General features: G+C 47.6%; 1 protein-coding gene across 1 annotated transcript in view; it reads left to right on the top strand.

The window, feature by feature from the left end:
* Nucleotides 1-10336, top strand: part of RRP1B (ribosomal RNA processing 1B) — a 170608-nt gene extending 160272 nt beyond the window's left edge. The window contains exon 16 of the mRNA XM_069202945.1: nt 9197-10336. Within this exon, the coding sequence (XP_069059046.1) occupies nt 9197-9702 (506 nt within the window). The 3' untranslated portion in view covers nt 9703-10336. The remainder of the gene's footprint in view (nt 1-9196) is intronic.
* The last annotated feature ends 7150 nt before the right edge of the window (nt 10337-17486 follow it).

The raw sequence follows: 17486 nt of genomic DNA, 5'->3' as shown, positions 1-17486 counted from the left end.
ACTGTGGTCTTACAACCCTCCTTCTCAGTCGTGTAGTCCTTGCTTCCGTTTAATTAAGCTCTTTTGGACCCTAGTCGTGGTTGGAAGGAGGAAAACAGTTTGTGGAACCAGCAGTTCAGACCGATAGCCAGGCCCTAATCATCTATGAGTTTGAGGATCTCCTTTTAATCCATCTGTTGGATGACGGTCTCAACTGATTTCTGGGTCATTTAGCTAAGCTGCAAGGGTTATTCCCTATCCTTCCTGCCCATCCTTCTCGACTGGCCGCTTTCCATTAGGATGTTCTTTATGGCATATACTGTTGTTTTGATACAGGAGTTCTTGTCCTGTTGAGCGAAGTAGAAATAGAGGTGGTGCCCCTGGAAGAAATATGGTTGTACTCTCTGTACTTCTCTATAAGATGTTTGAGATCCATCCTGGATCGTCCACCTTCTGAACTAGTTCATTCAGCAAGACAAGATAAAGATGTCCCTATGGCAAGTTTTGCTGACTGTGAATGGAGTAGATTTGTTGGTGTCCATGGATCTCCAGGAAGCCGGCCTCTATTCTCTAATATTTCCCAGCCACAGACATTACTTGCAGTTAACATTGGACCCCAGTACCATCTGTTCAGTCTCTTCTCTGACTGACTGCATCACCCATTTTTACAAAAGTGCTGATGTGTCTGGTGGCTTCACTGTGATGGTTAAGTGTTCCTATGTTTCCATACTTGGGTGGCTCACTACTAAAAGTGGTGGCCCCTGCGCTGGTCAATGAAATACCTTCAGCCCAAACAAATCTCCTCTCCAACATGGGCTTTACTATCCAGGGCCAAAAGGTTTCACCTCGCTCTAATACAGAGATTGGTCTACATTGTGGTATACAAAACCTGCAAGAAGGCTTTTCCTCCTCCTAAGAGGATTTATGTGTAATCAGAATGAGTCTGAGGCTTCTAGTTCAGACATGAGTCCCAGTTCTGTGGGTCTTAAGTCTAGTTGGCCTCTTGCATCCTGTTGGTGCCATAGCTAAATGGTGGATGAGGGTCCTTAAGTGGTGCCTGAGGCGACAGTCCCGTCATCATCAGGAGAGTTCTCATGAAGCAGGTGCAGATCTTCCAATCTGTTTATCAGGTCGGCATGGTGGATGGGCATTTTCAAGCTTGTGGTGAGTTCTCCCTTCAGTCCACTGCGTGCTTGGCTGCCAGAGGCACAGACATCACTTTGGGCTGGGGTGCCCGTCTGGGCAGCATGACTATAGTAGAGTCTATATGTAGAAGTGCTCATGTTGCAGATGGTCCATATCGCAAAGAAGACCTTTTTCCCCTTCCATCTCAGGGAATAACATTCCGATTCTGTCGGACAACACCCTCACTATCTATTATATCAACAGGCAGAGCAGTGTGTGGTTGCAGATCATATGTTGAGAAGCAATAGATGCATGGTCAGGAAACTGTTGGTAGTGACTCACCTTGCAGGTTCACTCAGCAAGAAAGCGGATGCTCTTGGGAGCCTCTTTCTGGAGGTCCATGTGTTGGAACGAGACCATAGATTAACAGAGGTGATCTTCCCCAGATTAGGATTGCCCTTTCTTTTCCCATGGCCTGGAAGAACAGTGCCATACCTTTCCCTTTCAATTATTCCCTGGCAAATGTCTTTGGAATCAGCTTGTCTCTGGGCCTACTACGTGTTTCCACCATCTCAATTTCTGTCAATTCTTGCGGAAGTGGCAGCTAGGTTGATCTTGATTGCCTCAGGTTGATCATTCGACCACTTGTTCCTTTCCTGTGCAGGGTGAACCTCCATTCCCAGCATGGTGGTCAAGGCCTGCAGCTCGATCGTTGAGCGCTGGGGCATGCTTGGAGTTTGAGTGGCATTAATTGAATCCTTGTACCTACCCAATAAATGGCGCATAGTGCTGTAGATTCGCATGCATGCATCCACCCTCCTCCCCAGAAGCCTCTGGTTGTTGCAGATGTTCTTTTGTCTGGTCATGTATTCTTTCTCTTTCTATGCTCTGTCTTCATCTTCACCTGGAAAACAATGCAACAGTGGAGCCAATGTGCATGTGCATTGCAAGTTGTTATAGGAGCTACATTGTTCCTCAAAAGACTTCTTGAAAGAAAAACAAGTTTTACACGTCCGAGTCCAACACTAGATGGCAAGAATATGAAGAGCATGTTAGACTGCCGCACTTCATGCCATGAACAGATGCTTGCAGGGTAAATAACATGTTCCTTTTGATGCCAGATAACACATAGACCCGCTAAAGCTCACAGCCAACATTCAAACAAAATCCCAAAACACTCCTGGGACACACTATTATCCCTCACATGATGCCATAAAGTAAACTGATTACAGGTGAACCCACCACACCGTTCCCATGCTGTTTCCTCTGTTTTCAGTTTCACTCGACTTGTGAAGGGTACCCTGAGCCCCCTCACACTTCAAACGTAGTGGTCAAATTGAGAGCAGGGTGGAAAGAGGCAGTGGGTGCTGCCACCCTGTTGTCTGTACATGAAGGTGAGCTGCAGCACAAGAAGTGTGTATGGTGTCCCCTATGAATGTATGTCGGAACAATGCATGCTAAAACAACGCATGTCTGAACAACAAGGTCGGAACAACGACCGCGTTGTTACCACTAATGCCTTTACCACGAATGCCTTAACAACGATTTTTCGTTGTAAAGGCATTCCTGGTAAAGGCATTAGTGAATGGCATGCATGGTTCCAGCATGCGTCCCCCCCGGATTCCCCCACCCCTAAAAATTACCGCGTCCTCCACCCCTAAAACCACGCCAACCCGCCCACCCCTACCCATAAAACTACCCCAACCCCCATCTCACCCCTAAAATTACCACGACCCCCACCCTGCCCGTAAAACCCCCCAACTACCCCAACCCCGTCCCTAAAACCTAAACTACCCCAACCCTAAAATGACCCTGACCCCCACCCCTAAAACCACCACAACACCCCGCCCCTAAAACTACCCCAAACCCCCCACCCGCCCCTAAAATTACCCAACCCCCACCCGAAAACCTAAAACAACCCCAACCCGACAACCTAAAACAACCCCACCCCTAAAATCTAAACAACACCGCCCTTCCCCCCCCCCAAAACGAACAATGCCCTGACTCCCCCTCCTCTAAACTTAACCGCCCGGACGGCCCCTCCCCATAAACTAAAAATACGTCCACCCCCCCCCCCCCCCCAAACTAAAAAAATATATATACCCTGACCCCCCTCTCCCCCACCCCTAAACCCCCCTAAAACTAAAAAATAACCCAATCCCCGCCCCTAAACCACCCCACCCACCAAAACTAAAAATACCTGACTGATCACATCGTCCTCAGCAGACTCCCTTCTTCTATGCGAAGGTGCGGGAATTAGAACAATGGTCAAGAGGGCTGGTGGAAGGAGAATTGACACCAGAGGCCGGGGAGAAGAGGCACAAGAAGAGATGGGTGACTGAGAGAAAAAGAAGATGCCAGACACAAGCCTCATACAAAAGGGGGACAAGGGAGATGTGGGAAGAGAGACCAGACCTAAACCAAGGGGTAGGAAGACTGAGGCACATGAATGGACGAGGAAACTGATATGGAGCTTGACTGTTAGGAGGCGAGAACAGGTTGCAAGAGGTACTGGATGAGCAAGCAGAAGGTTTGGGGAGCTGAGACACAAAAGGTTTGAAGACTGAGAGGCCTGCCAGACTGAGGCTTGGGAAAAAGGTATAAAGGGATAATGTGGACTGAGGCACAAATAGGGTGAAGTGTGGGGACTAGTGAACATAAAATGGGGACTTGTGCTTCAAGGGGTTTTGAGAATAGAGACCCAGAAGAGATGGGAATGAAGAAGGGGTTGGTGACCAAGAATCAAGTGAGACTTCTTTAAATGGGAAAGTGGACCCTCAAGGCTGCAGTTAAAGAAACAAAAATGGATCAAACTTCCTAGAGAACGTTACTGATGTCTTTGTAAAGGAGGTCTTCATTCCCAACGTAATCAACCACAGTCCAGTGGAAAGGGCAGCACAGTTGAGGCAGTGGAGGATGGCGGACTGAAGCCCCAGGCAGAAAAAAACTCAAACTAGAGCAAGTAAACCATGACTCTAGGGCACTCTGCTGCTATTAACGGAGATAAGTAACCTAGCAAAGAGACAGATAGTCACCAAATCTTAGAGAGAAAAATGTAAACTAAAAGCAGCTAGAAAAAAAACAAGTCTGCCATTCAGAACACCAGAGCAAATGACATCCAGTCCCAGATAGCAGATTCAACCAGAGCACGTTTCATGTTTATCTAGGAGAATATCGGAGCACCCTGTGCTTATCTTTATCTCCTGATAAATTAATTGGATTCCTCACATTATTCTCAGATAAAGTTGCAAACATAAATACCCCAAACACTCAAAGAAACACTCCCAGGCACTGAATATTACTTCGATCTAGCAGCTGCAGAAGACCTTCACAAAAACATTAAACCAGGCGGCCTTACGCTATATAGCGCTATTCATTTCGATCAAATTAAACAAACTGAGTTATTTGGCTAACATGTGGAAAACATCTGGCAGCTTAACAATATCAAGAAGCAAGCAGTCTCTTTATATTAAGTCACCCAAATTCCGAATATCCCCAGCCATAAAGCACTATTTTTTACTTGTGTGGGAACTGTAGGAAAGTGCCCCTTTTTGACATGTTCGCCCCCACTTTTTGCCTGGTATTTGATGCAGTTTTGACAGAAGTGCTCTTTGTTCCTGCTCACTAGGTCCCCTGTGCCAGATCTTATTCCCTAAAACTGTGCAATTATTCCCCAATTGGAAATACCTTTGGCACCCCTGTTAAGTCGCTAGTAAATGGTACCTAGGGCATGGGTACTGAAGGGAGTCCTAAGGGGCTGCAGCATGTATTGTGCCACCCTCGGGGACCCCTCACCTAGCACATGCAGACTGCCATTGCAGGATGTGTCTTGATGCAGCTAAAAGTGAAAACACAACATGGCACACATCCTGTGCACCCTGTCTCCCAAAACTGCTTGCAATATATGTAAGTCACCCCTACAGCAGGCCTTGGAGCTCTAAGGCAGGGTGCATTATATTACATGTGAGGGCATATCTGCATGAGCAGATATGCCCCTGCTTTGTCTTTGTTGATTCTTAGACACAGTGAGTGATCCGGGAAGCCATTTTAAGCACACGTGCTGGACACTGGTCACTAGGAGTTCCCCAGCTCCATGATAGTTTCACTGCAGATAGGGATGTTTGGTATCAAACATCTCATATTAGTAAAACCCTCACTTAATCGAGTGATGGATTTATTAATGCATGCACCCAGGGGGTAGCTTAGCGGTCCCCTCTGAAACTTACTAGTCCTCTAGGGTGTTGGCTGGCTGGTTGTCTAGTGTGCCATCACAGACCAGTTTCTAAACACCTGCAGGTGAGAGCCCTTGCTCTCAGAGGCCAGAAACAATGTCTGCTGTGGAGGAAGGTGTTCACACCTCCTCCAAACAGGATGGCTAGTGTTTAACATACCAAGGCTAGGAACTTCAAAGTCCCGGTCGCCTTTGATATGTGACCCCGAACAGGATGCCACCCCCTGCCATGGTGCCTGTTTGGCTCCATGTGGCAAATTAGCTATGCTAGGAGGCGTGGAGTACACCCAGGTCAGACACACCGCTAAGGAGAGCTGCCTGATGAGCCCCACCTTAGGAATATTCTGCCTTTTTGCTGACTGCAAAATTAGGAGCTCTCGGACAGGGTTATGTCCACTTCCCACAGGAAGTGGTCATATAGTGGGTGTAGTGAACCCAAGGGTAAGTAGCCCATTGGCTACTACCCTTCACTCCCATCCCCCCTAAATATAGCATTTAGGGGAGCACCTGGCACCAGGAACTTAGATTCCACTGCCCTGACAAGGACACCGAAGAGCTGCAAAAAGCAAGAACTGGGGTGCAACAACTGACTTGACCCCCACCCTACCGACCTCCTTGCTGTTCTTGATATTTGCATCAAAGTAGTCTCGTCCTGCACCTGCTGTGCCTCCAAAAGCCTGGGAGGACTGCCAGCACTTAGAGGAACAACCAGTATCTCCTGTGGAGTAGCAGAGCTACTTCCCTGCAGGCATCCAAGAAGAACTGTGAGCCCTGGACTGTGAAAACCTGACACCTAAAGGCGCCACTGCACCTGAGCCTCTCAGCCCGTTTCAAAATGGACTATAGTGGCAACAAAGTCCTGAGACCCTCCAGAGCTGAACGCCCCCATGGGTTTAGCCAGGCTCGTCCCCCCCCAGTCGCCGCTTGCAGCCTCTTCAAGACCCTCAAGACTTGACAACCCCCCCCCCCCCCTTTGCGTTCAGCCTGACTGGTTACCCAGTCCCCACCTGCAGCCTCTGTTCCCCAGGACCCTATGCCATTAAAGTGAATGGAATGGAATAAGACTGAATATGCAGTCTTACATGGTGCTACTAATGTGAAGTGCAATAATTACATTAGTGGCTTCAGTTTTTTACATGCTGTGGCCCCCATCCCTAATAAAAAATAAAATACAAATAAGTCCCTCAACCTTCAGAATGACAAACATTTTCTCACAATTACATAAGATTGGTATTGCAAACTTATCTAACCAGTCAAACTTTGCAGCTAGATTCAGTCATCCCTTTTAAGAATAGGGTCATGATGAGGTTACCCTTGAGGTCTGGGACTAATTAGCGATGCGAAAGGGGCTTATGACTTTCCCCTTACCTTTTACTGCTCTATGGGGCAACACAGAACTTAACAGCTAGCCTGGATAGATGCATATACCAGTTGGGTAGAAGGGGAATGCGAGGCGCTAAGTGACATCTTTGTAGAGGGCACCGTCACCATTTGAGCAGTTCAGAATAAAATATTCGATCCCGGAACAGTGATTTCTCCATTTACAAGTGTGCCTTTGGGTTCTTGTGACTGAGATCAGACAAGGGAGCTAAAGCACTAACTTCTTCGGAAAAATACCTTGTAACATGAACAGGAAGTACACATGCTACCTATATACACAACATATTTAATATCGGACACAAGGACGAAACGTTGCTTTTGCATGTGCCTGAAGAGAAAGAGCTCCACCCCACATCACCTTAGACATGGACCAGTGGAATGAGATCTTACTCTGTGGAAATCATTTTTCCCCACACATTGGGGTGGAGGGGGTGAGAGAAACCATGCTTAAAATACATGTGTATGGCAGTATACTGCAGTACAGCTAACCTGGATGCGATGAAGCGGAATCTCGCATTATTGGTGGGGTTGTGGGAAAGTTGGGTCATTAGCACACAAGCTATGGTGCTGTCCCAAGATTTAGTTATTTGGAATTTGCTGTTCACAACGATAGATAACATTACTGGGGAGAATTTGGCCAGATGTCCGGAGGTGATACTCGCAGGACGTCCAAAAGATATCTATTGCTTGTGGCTGAAGAAGGGAGACTTCATCTCCCACCTTCTGTTGGCCCCAGACAAACAATTCCCTCCCTTTGAGGCCATCTCCTAGCCCCTACAGAACTCAAGTGGACTGAGAGGCTGTGGTGGCTCTTGGGGGTGGAAAAACATTCTAAGAAAGCCAAAGGCAAGGAAAAGACTTCACAAAACAATGGGGCCACCTTGAAACTTGATCACTTCAGCAAGGATTGCAAAAAACGATCTTGTCCTAAGAATTATTGACCACTCTAAACTTGATTATACTACTTTCGGATACTTCAGTCAGAAAATATTGCTTGAGAAAGAATGACACTGAGAACAAAAATAGCAATTTCCAGCGAAGGGGATGGCAATTTAAAGAGGGGAGTTAAAGGAGGAAAGAGTTTGGATTCTGGGATTTGGGGGTACTTTTTTTTTTTTTCTGTTGATCCATTGCATCCAATGTTAATTGACTGAACTAAATGCCAACAAGAATGCTTTTAAACCCTTAAAATACAGTTATACATGATTGCCGACATTTCTCTTGGGACCAAGGTCTCCCTAAAATTGTAAAAATATGCGCTGTGTGAGTCTTTAGTATAAATGGTGGGAAGGACACTAAGGGTTCATTTGAATCTCTCCCCCCACACTTTGACACCTATTCACAGCCAGGACATGGGCGACTAAAGGTGTTAGTGATAGCCCATTTCAGATTTGCTCGCTGCCACTCAGCTTTGGTTTCACTAGAAACACAGCACTGTTTTCCTATGACTGCAAACAAATAATGGCAAACGACTTACAAGAAAATGCATGTGGAAAGCTTCATGTCTGTGCAGGGTAAGGTCTGGCCCCCTTTGTGGCGCTATGGATGTCAAGAGGCAGTCTACCTAACTTTGTCATGTAAGGATGAGGACCCAAATCAGCATTTCACTTTGTTTCTTTCTAAATTTCCCAAATGTACTGCACTCAGTTGATCTCCTGTGGCCACTCTTATCCCTGTGAGAAGTCACACGTGCGGTACCCTAAGGAAACTAGAAATGGCACAAGCCTTGGCAGCGATGTTTCTACACGAGGGTGCCTAAAGGGAACCTTCAGAAACTAAATGTTAAAAACCGTCATGTTCAGCGCGTTCTCCTAGGCAGGCGGTCTTTGTGAGGGAGGTGAGGCCCGCACCAGCAGATCCCTTAGATTGTACAGAACTAGACAATATATAGTTGCTATACTTTCCGTGTAGTTATTAGAGGTGCATCATAAGTGTCCTGCCACTGCTTAGTTATATGCGCAAATATCACATGACTGATTGTACAGATGTTGTCCTCTAGCAGAGCTCACGTATATTTGCATTGCCGGACTGCACATTATCTCCTTGGCGAGCATTCCTTGAATTATCTCTGCTTGACAAATGTAAGAATCTACTGAGCAAACCTGTTGAGCAGGAAAAAAATAAAAATAAATCTCCACATTTGTCATATTATTAGGCTGCAAAGAGAAATTGATGCTGGGGTGATCTCATTATATAGCTCTAAATGTGCTGACAAAACATTGCTTGTATAGGTGCATACCAAGATTAGAGGTCCATATGTTTTAACAAACTAATGCACTTTGTTTTTTAGATCTGTAGCACAGGGCTATGCAAACATTGTGATTTGTGACAGTAAAAGGATTAACACGTCTGTTCTACTGCAAAGGGGGTTGCTAGTCTACAGGCGTTGGATGGTCATTGTGGTCTGATGTCCCTTTTATTGATGAGTATCAGAGGGCTACCACCTGTGATCTAAATTCTTTCTCATTTGTTTCCTCACAGAATTCAAGAAAACTGACAAGAGTATTCTTGTGAGCCCGGGTGTTGCTCCACGAATTGCCTTCAATCCCGAGCAGAAACCTCTGCACGGGGTGTTGAAGACTCCACCTCTCGGAAATACACCGGGATCTTTGAGCAAGAAGAAAATAAAAAAGCGTACCACGTTCTTGTGCACACCCACGCAGAAGCAAGGAACTGCATTCTCCACACCCACTCAGAAGAAACCTGCAACATTTGCCACACCCACTAAGAAGAAAACTCCATCTTTCTCCACACCTTTCCAGAAACAAGAAGTTGCCATCTCACCCATCCAGAAGCAAGGTTCCAAATTCTCGACACCCACTCGGAAGAAAAACGCTGCATTCTCCACACCCATCCAGAAACCATCGAAGAGTGTTTCTACATCTTCACAGAAGGCAGCATCAGCCTTCTCCATACTGACCCCTAAGCCCGTCCCTGCTGAGTCCACACCTACCCAAAATCGAGCCAAGGCCTCAGACTTCTTCTAGAGAGAAGATGCCTCGACCTATTCACGAGGGTTATTTTTTTTTTTTTTATATAGACTGGTCAAACCCTGATTTGCAGGAGTTATAGTAGACACTGCTGCCTGAGAAAGGATCTCTATGAATTGTAGTGGTAGTCTGTGTATTCACAATCACTGTAGATACATTGAAAGTGATGATAGCATTGTGAGTCAGATGCTGATAAATTGCTCCCTGGGCTGTAGCTTTTGTGGCCATGGGCTGTCCCGCTCTGTCAGGACTAGATAGTGTTTTAACTTAAGTCGGACATCACTGCCAGGCCTGATCCTTCACAAGGCCCTCTTTCCCTGTGTCAGCTTAGCGGCCGCCATTCATACATCGCTAGGCTGCTGCTCTTCCCATGCTGGCTTTCTTCTCCCAGGGCTTAGCCTGCGTACTTATATACTCTTCATTCTGAAATACTGTTCTGAGGGTTGATCCATTGTGGCCAGAGAGCAGTGGTGGTCCACTGACACTAATGTTTGCTATGTGATGGACATTGTAAAAACATAATTATGCCAGTCAGTGTATATCACTTTTACATGGTGCAAAAAAGGATCCAGTTTTGTGGAGTTATGTAATTTTTCTGTTAACTATTCTTATAAGAAAAATGAATTGTAAACCAGTCTACTAGTATTTCTTGAAATCTGGGTACGTAAGTTTGAATTTCCTTGCTGGTTTATTGCATCTTCTAAAGTTCACAGAAAGAATTAAGATGTTACTTCTAACCACACTTAAATTCCTCACCCTAGGATGTCCTCCAGACGCCAGACTAGATTGGATCGTTTTGTAGCAGAACTCCCTCGTGCCACTAGGTGAGCTGCTGCGGTTCCATCCTGACTCCATACTACCATGAAAATGACTTAGCACAGCCACGTATATGTGCCACTCCTGCATGCCAGTGTCAGTTGCACTCTTCCGAGATCACCAGCCGTGGAGACAATTCCTCAGTTCTGATGCGCCACAAGTCTCCTGGGCAGTCGACCCCGCAGCAGATCAAGGCCTTGGTAGAGTACATGCTGCAAATTTTCACTGTGCTTCTGGTTCCCTCTGGGCCCATGTAACTGCAGGGACCTCAGGTTGGGATATTGCCATCAGGTCCCTCCTTGGCACCTTCTGTCGGAACCCCTTTACAGTGCTTTTATACACCTCCACTCTGGTCGCAAGATGCATACCAACCACGGCAGGTGATCTTGTGCCAATGCCCATCTTGTATACAGAACCAATGTCGGATCAAGCTCATCCAATGTCGAATTGAGATTACAAAAGCACAAACCTGTGGGTCTATGACGTTGCAGCAATCAGCAGAGGCTCTGTTATGTTTTTGGCTCCGACTCTGTGCCAGAACAGGATGCACCCCAAGATGTTGATGGTGAGTGGAATTGCCTGATAGCACATTCTACCTTGATTTACCGAACCCTGGTATGCCTGAGGACTCTCTTGAGATAGAGCTTGACTCTGCAAATGGGACACCAGTGGAAGAAAGCACCTGATTTGTGATTGTTGCTCGTAGGGCATCTAGGCTACTAGAATTACAGCTGTCCTTCACTGGGACTAAAACTGATGTTTTGACAAATTCGACAGCCGGGCCAGTAACATCTGAGCCCTTGCTCCCATTTGTTGATTTCCTCACAGATATTTGCATCTGTGGAAGTGGCTAGAGCTCCAGAGCAGCTGTCAGGTCAGGGGGCGGGTCCATGAATGCTAGAGTCGGAAAACTGAGCAGACATCATCTGGCAGATCACAAGTCACCTCTACATTGCAAGGGTGGGGCAGGGAGGCCTGTGTGGTACCCATGCCTAAGCCATTTTTCCATTTAACACGCAGTATCAACAATTTTGTTGGAGTTTCTGCAAGAAAACCTGTAAAACACATTCTGCTGGAATGAAACAAGGGGTTCCTTTACGCCTTCCCAACAGTACCTCTCCTACTTCAAATTGTGAAGATCAAGAACAACTGAGCGCACGTCATCCTGGTGGCTCCAAGTTGGGCTAGGAGTGTTGTGCCCAGAACTCCTGCGCGTGAACATCTGTCCTCCTATCAGGCAACCACTTGGGATGGACTTACTTTCTCAGGAGTAAGGCTTCATGTATGGTATTTGAGTGGTAGCAATTAACTGCTTTGGATCTGCTACCTGAGATGGTAGATGTCATTCTCTCCGTCAGGCTTTCTTCTACGAAATCCATTTTGCTAGGCACTGATGTAGCTTGGTATAGTGCTCAGAATACTGAAAAGCTGTCAGATGTCTGTTTTTGACTTTTAGCCCAGAAAGGCCTTGCACTTGGCTCCTAAAAAAAGTTATGTTTCTAGAATGTGTTGCTGCATACTCTTACCATCTAATATTGGGCAGGGACATTGCAACTTGTTTCTCCATGAAAAATGTGTGACTCCTCCCTTATCTCAATAGGTACATGGTTACTGACCCCACCCTAGATTTTTTTTTTTTTTTTTTTTTCCTGCCATTGGATTCAGATTCATTCAGCAATGTCTCTCTGAGATCGACGGGATACTTGTGGCTTTTTTGGGGGGCCTAACTGCTTTTTCTTTTTGCACTACTGACGACTCTGATAACCTCCACTGCTCGATCAACTTTTTTGACTATTTGATGATTCTCTTGACGGAAACACTGCTGTACTTCACCAACCACTTCGCATCAATGCACCCGGCTGGCAGACTAGTCTTTGAGGTGCTTTAGTCTTCGATCTCTTCAAATGCAGACCTGAAGTGGATGATGGAATGCATATTCTACCAATTTCGACCAAGGTGCCATGTGATATACATGTGGGGGTCCTGCTCATCAGTTGTAACCTGTGCCTATTCTCCTACCGCAGTGAGACTTGTGAGTTCTGTCTCACTTTTTAATGTTAAGACATTGAGGTACAGAAGGGAAAGGCACTGGGTGCACTAGGTATTTCAGCAGCAGGTGTCCTCTTAGACGCCCAACATTGTCTGCAAACGGACCTGCTCATTTTCAAGGAGGAAGAGGTGGCTTCCTCAAGGATCTCAGTGGCCCAGCCAACATCCAGCTCGGAGCACCTCTGAGGAGGGTCGGAACAGTGCATCCTCTGCATCAACACCAACAGGGCCTGGCACCAAGAAAACACAGAAAGAGAATGACTTCAGAGCCAGGTTAGGGGCAGAAACCCCATTCACTGAAGTGATGGGCACGCAGAGTTGAGGGGGAAGTCAAACCTCAAGCAGGGCAGAAAGAAAGCCTCAGCATCCTGCCCACTGCTGCACTCGTCAGTTGGTACTGAGTGCCACCCTTGTCTGAAGGCACCGACCACCCCTCCACCCCACCAGTTAGGAGCTGAAGTCAACACAGAGTGCACCTCTGAGACCAAGTGCTAAACTGACGCCAAGGCCTCCATTCGACATTGAGATTGGCAGAATCCAGTGCTTCCACCTGGAGTCATTGGCAGAAGAAATCAACGACAGGCAAAAACAACTCTTCAATACATCCAGAAGCTGGCAATATTTCAGCAGCGCCACCACTAGGAAAACAGTCAACGCCACTGCCCCTGATTTACAAGAAATGGAGGCTAACTTTTGAAGAGAAGCTTGCTCTTGATGCACAATAACACCCGGTGCCCAATAGGTACAAAACAAGGCAAGAAGCCCTCCATCCTAACTTCCCATCTCTGTTAAACACCACCTCTTCCCCTATCTTCACAAACGCGCCCATGCTCCCCTGTAACAGGGGTATCGTATTCTGGTCCAGGTAGCCTTTATGGGGAGGGAGACCAGTGTGCTGGGGGAGGGGGTGGGAATAACTCCCTGTGACAACTAAATTGTTAACCCTGTGGATGATTGAGATTTGAATGTCTACGTGAACAAGCAAGCCATCTTCACTGGATATGTCCACATATCATGCCATCCTCTAGAGAACGTCCCACCACCATGAAGTTGAAATGCATGTCCTACTGGTTGAGAGTGACTTTTTAGTAGAGACCCAATGGCATATTGTCAATTCAATTTGCTTGGCTGAAGGCACTGGCACAGGTCCTCCTAGGACCTACAGAAAGAGGGGGGGAATGAGCTAGTTGCTGAGGGATGGATTATTTACAATGTGAACATCTGCTGTGCTCTCAAATTTGTGGATAACGCTTCCTGCAGTGTCATACTTTGCTGCCATTTGTGGCTTTGCATTTTGGGGTTCAAACTGGAGGTCCAGCAACAACACCGCAGCATTCCATTTATCGAGGAATCTCTCTTTGGACCGCAAGTGGGAGTTACTAGTTCAGCCTTAAGGTTGGCTCAGCTCCTTCACACACGGGCGATTTGGATGAAGACTTCTACCTTGGGAGCAAAGAGGCTGATGTGGGAAGTGTCTCAGGGTTCTTCCTGAAGTCTCACACAATTTAGTGTGTAGGTATATGTAGGAAGTTGGCTCTGTATATACTGTTTCAAAGTACGAAATAGTGTGCACAGAGTCCAAGGGTTCCCCTTAGAGGTAAGATAGTGGAAAAAAGAGATAATTCTAATGCTCTATTTTGTGGTTGTGTGGTCGAGCAGTAGGCTTATCAGAGGGTAGTGTTAAGCATTTGTTGTACACACAGGCAATAAATGAGGAACACACACTCAGACAATTCCAGGCCAATAGGTTTTTATATAGAAAATATATTTTCTATCAGGTAAGTACCCGTGACTTCAGAGGGCAGACTGGGGGGGGTTTGTAGGGCACCGGGGGGGAGGGGGACACAAGCAGGCACAGAAAGTACACCCTCAGCGGCACAGGGGCGGCCGGGTGCAGAGTGCAAACAGGCGTCGGGTTTTCAAAAGGAATCAATGGGGAGACCCGGGGGTCTCTTCAACTATGCAGGCACAGGGGAGGGGCTCCTCAGGGTAGCCACCACCTGGGCTAGGCAGAGGGTCACCTGGGGGTTGCTCCTGCACTGGAGTTCAGTTCCTTGAGGTCCTGGGGGCTGCAGGTGCAGTGTGGTTTCCAGGTGTCTGGTTCCTTTAAGCAGGCAGTCGCAGTCAGGGGGAGCCTCTGGATTCCCTCTGCAGGTGTCGCTGTAGGGGGTTGGGGGGGGGGGGGGTCAACTCTGGCTACTCACGGGCTCGCTGTCGCCGGCTAGTCCTCCCTGTAGTGTTAGTTTTCAGCAGGTTGAGCCGGGGGCGTCTGGTGCAGAGTGGAAAGTCTCACGCTTCCGGTGGGAAACGCGTGGTCTTTAAAAGTTGCTTCTTTGTTTCCAAAAGTTGCAGTTTTTTTAACAGGGCTGCTGTTCTCGGGAGCTTCTTGGTCCTTTAGATGCAGGGTAGTCCTCTGAGGCTTCAGAGGTCTCTGGACCCTGTCAGATGCGTCGCTGTTGCAGTTTTCTTCGAAGTAGGAAGACAGGCCGGTGGGGCTGGGGCCAAATCAATTGTCTCTGTCTTCACTACAGGGCTTCAGGTCTGCAGTCCTTCTTCAGGTTGCAGGAATCTATCTTCCTCGGTTCTGGGAGCCCCTAAATACTCAATTTAGGGGTGTGTTTAGGTCTGGGAGGGTAGTAGCCAATGGCTACTTGCCCTGAGGGTGGCTACACCCTCTTTGTGCCTCCTCCCTGTGGGGAGGTGGGGCACATCCCTAATCCTATTGAGGGAATTCTCCATCTGCAAGATGGAGGATTTCTAAAAGTAAGTCACCTCAGCTCAGGACACCTTAGGGGCTGTCCTGACTGGGGTGTGGTGACTCCTTGTTTTTCTCATGATCTCCTCCAGCCTTGCCGCCAAAAGTGGGGGCAGTGGCCGGAGGGGCGGGCATCTCCACTAGCTGGGATGCCCTCTGGCGCTGTAACAAAGGGAGTGAGCCTTTGAAGCTCACCGCCAGGTGTTACAGTTTCTGCAGGGGGAGGTGAGAAGCACCTCCACCCAGTACAGGCTTTGTTCCTGGCCACAGAGGGACAAAGGCACTCTCCCCATATGGCCAGCAACATGTCTGTTGTGTGGCAGGCTGGCAAAAACTAGTCAGCCCACACTGGAAGTCGGGTATGTTTTCAGGGGGCATCTCTAAGATGCCCTCTGGGGTGTATGTTACAATAAAATGTACACTGGCATCAGTGTGCATTTATTGTGCTGAGAAGTTTGATACCAAACTTCCCAGTTTTCAGTGTAGCCATTATGGTGCTGTGGAGTTTGTGTTTGACAGACTCCCAGACCATATACTCTTATGGCTACCCTGCACTTACAATGTGTAAGGTTTTGCTTAGCCACTGTAGGGGCATAGTGCTCATGCACCTATGCCCTCACCTGTGGTATAGTGCACCCTGCCTTAGGGCTGTTAGGCCTGCTAGCTGGGTGACTTATCTATGCCACAGGCAGTGTGAAGTTGGCATGGCACTCTGAGGGGAGTGCCATGTCGACTTAGTCATTTTCTCCCCACTAGCACACACAAGCTGGCAAGCAGTGTGTATGTGCTGAGTGAGGGGTCCCCAGGGTGGCATAAGACATGCTGCAGCCCTTAGAGACCTTCCCTGGCATCGAGGCCCTTGGTACCAGGGGTACCAGTTACAAGGGACTTACCTGGGTGCCAGGGTTGTGCCAATTGTGGACACAAAGGTACAGTTTAGGGAAAGAACACTGGTGCTGGGGCCTGGTTAGCAGGGTCCTAGCACACTTTCAAATCATAACTTGGCATCAGCAGAGGCAAAAAGTCAGGGGGTAACCATGCCAAGGAGGCATTTCCTTACAGTATAGATGAATGTACATGTTCGATGGCGTGTGTAGCTGCAGATTCACATGCTGTGCACTGTTCCTGCCATCTAGTGTTGGGCTCGGAGTGTTACAAGTTGTTTTTCTTCGAAGAAGTCTTTTCGAGTCACGGGACCGAGTGACTCCTCCCTTTCGGCTCCATTGCGCATGGATGTCGACTCCATCTTTGATTGTTTTCTTTCCGCCATCGGGTTCAGACGTGTTCTTCTTCGCTCCGTAATTCGAATTGGGAAAACTTAGAAAATCATTGATTTCAGTCGGTATTGTTTTGCGTTCGGAACCGGTTTAGTATAAACACATCGGCTCCAACAACAAGACTGCCTCGGCGGTCCTTCAGGGCTTCCGCACTTAACCAAGGCCTGGTCGGCCCAACCACACCTGTCGTCGAAGACTCATGGACCAGACCCCCTTCCGTTTCTGTCCGACGTGTCACGCCAAGTATCCTTATACAGACCAGCATCGGGTCTGTAACCTGTGTTTATTGCCCGAACACAGAGAGGATACTTGTGAGGCCTGCAAAGCTTTTCGATCCAAGAAGACCCTAAGAGATCGACGCACAAGATGTTTACAGATGGCGTCGTAAACGTCTCGTTTACAGATGGAAACGAGAATATCCATTCAGGGTTCGGACTCTGATGACTCCGGGGATTGGCCATCGACGGCGGCGCAAAAAGTGAGTACACCTGCCCCGTCCCAGACCCAAGGTCTGATTTTAAAAAAAAACACAAGGTCTCGGACGCCACTGCCAGAATGCCATGGCTCAACCCACAGAAAAGGCGGTGACCAAATACCATCATCAGCACTGAAAAAGGCCAAAATATTGCTGAAGACTTCCGACTCCGGTCGAGAAACCGGCACCGAAAAGAGTCGACATCGAGTGGTCGAGCAAACCTCGGAAAAGCCTCTCGGAGCCGAGACCAACACTTTCCATCAGGGTTTCGGTACCGAAAAAAACTGCTTCGGAACCGAAAAAGACTTCCTATACGGAAGAGCATGGGCTCTCTCAACAGCTTAAAGAAAGGCACAGATTCGAGCAGGAACTGGATTTGGAAGAGCTTGACCAAACTCAACCAAGGCTC

The sequence above is a fragment of the Pleurodeles waltl genome, chromosome 8 (assembly GCF_031143425.1).
Source record: "Pleurodeles waltl isolate 20211129_DDA chromosome 8, aPleWal1.hap1.20221129, whole genome shotgun sequence".
NCBI classification, from domain to species: domain Eukaryota; kingdom Metazoa; phylum Chordata; class Amphibia; order Caudata; family Salamandridae; genus Pleurodeles; species Pleurodeles waltl.
Note: the sequence above shows the minus strand (reverse complement) of the source record. Positions and strands in the feature narration are given on the sequence as shown.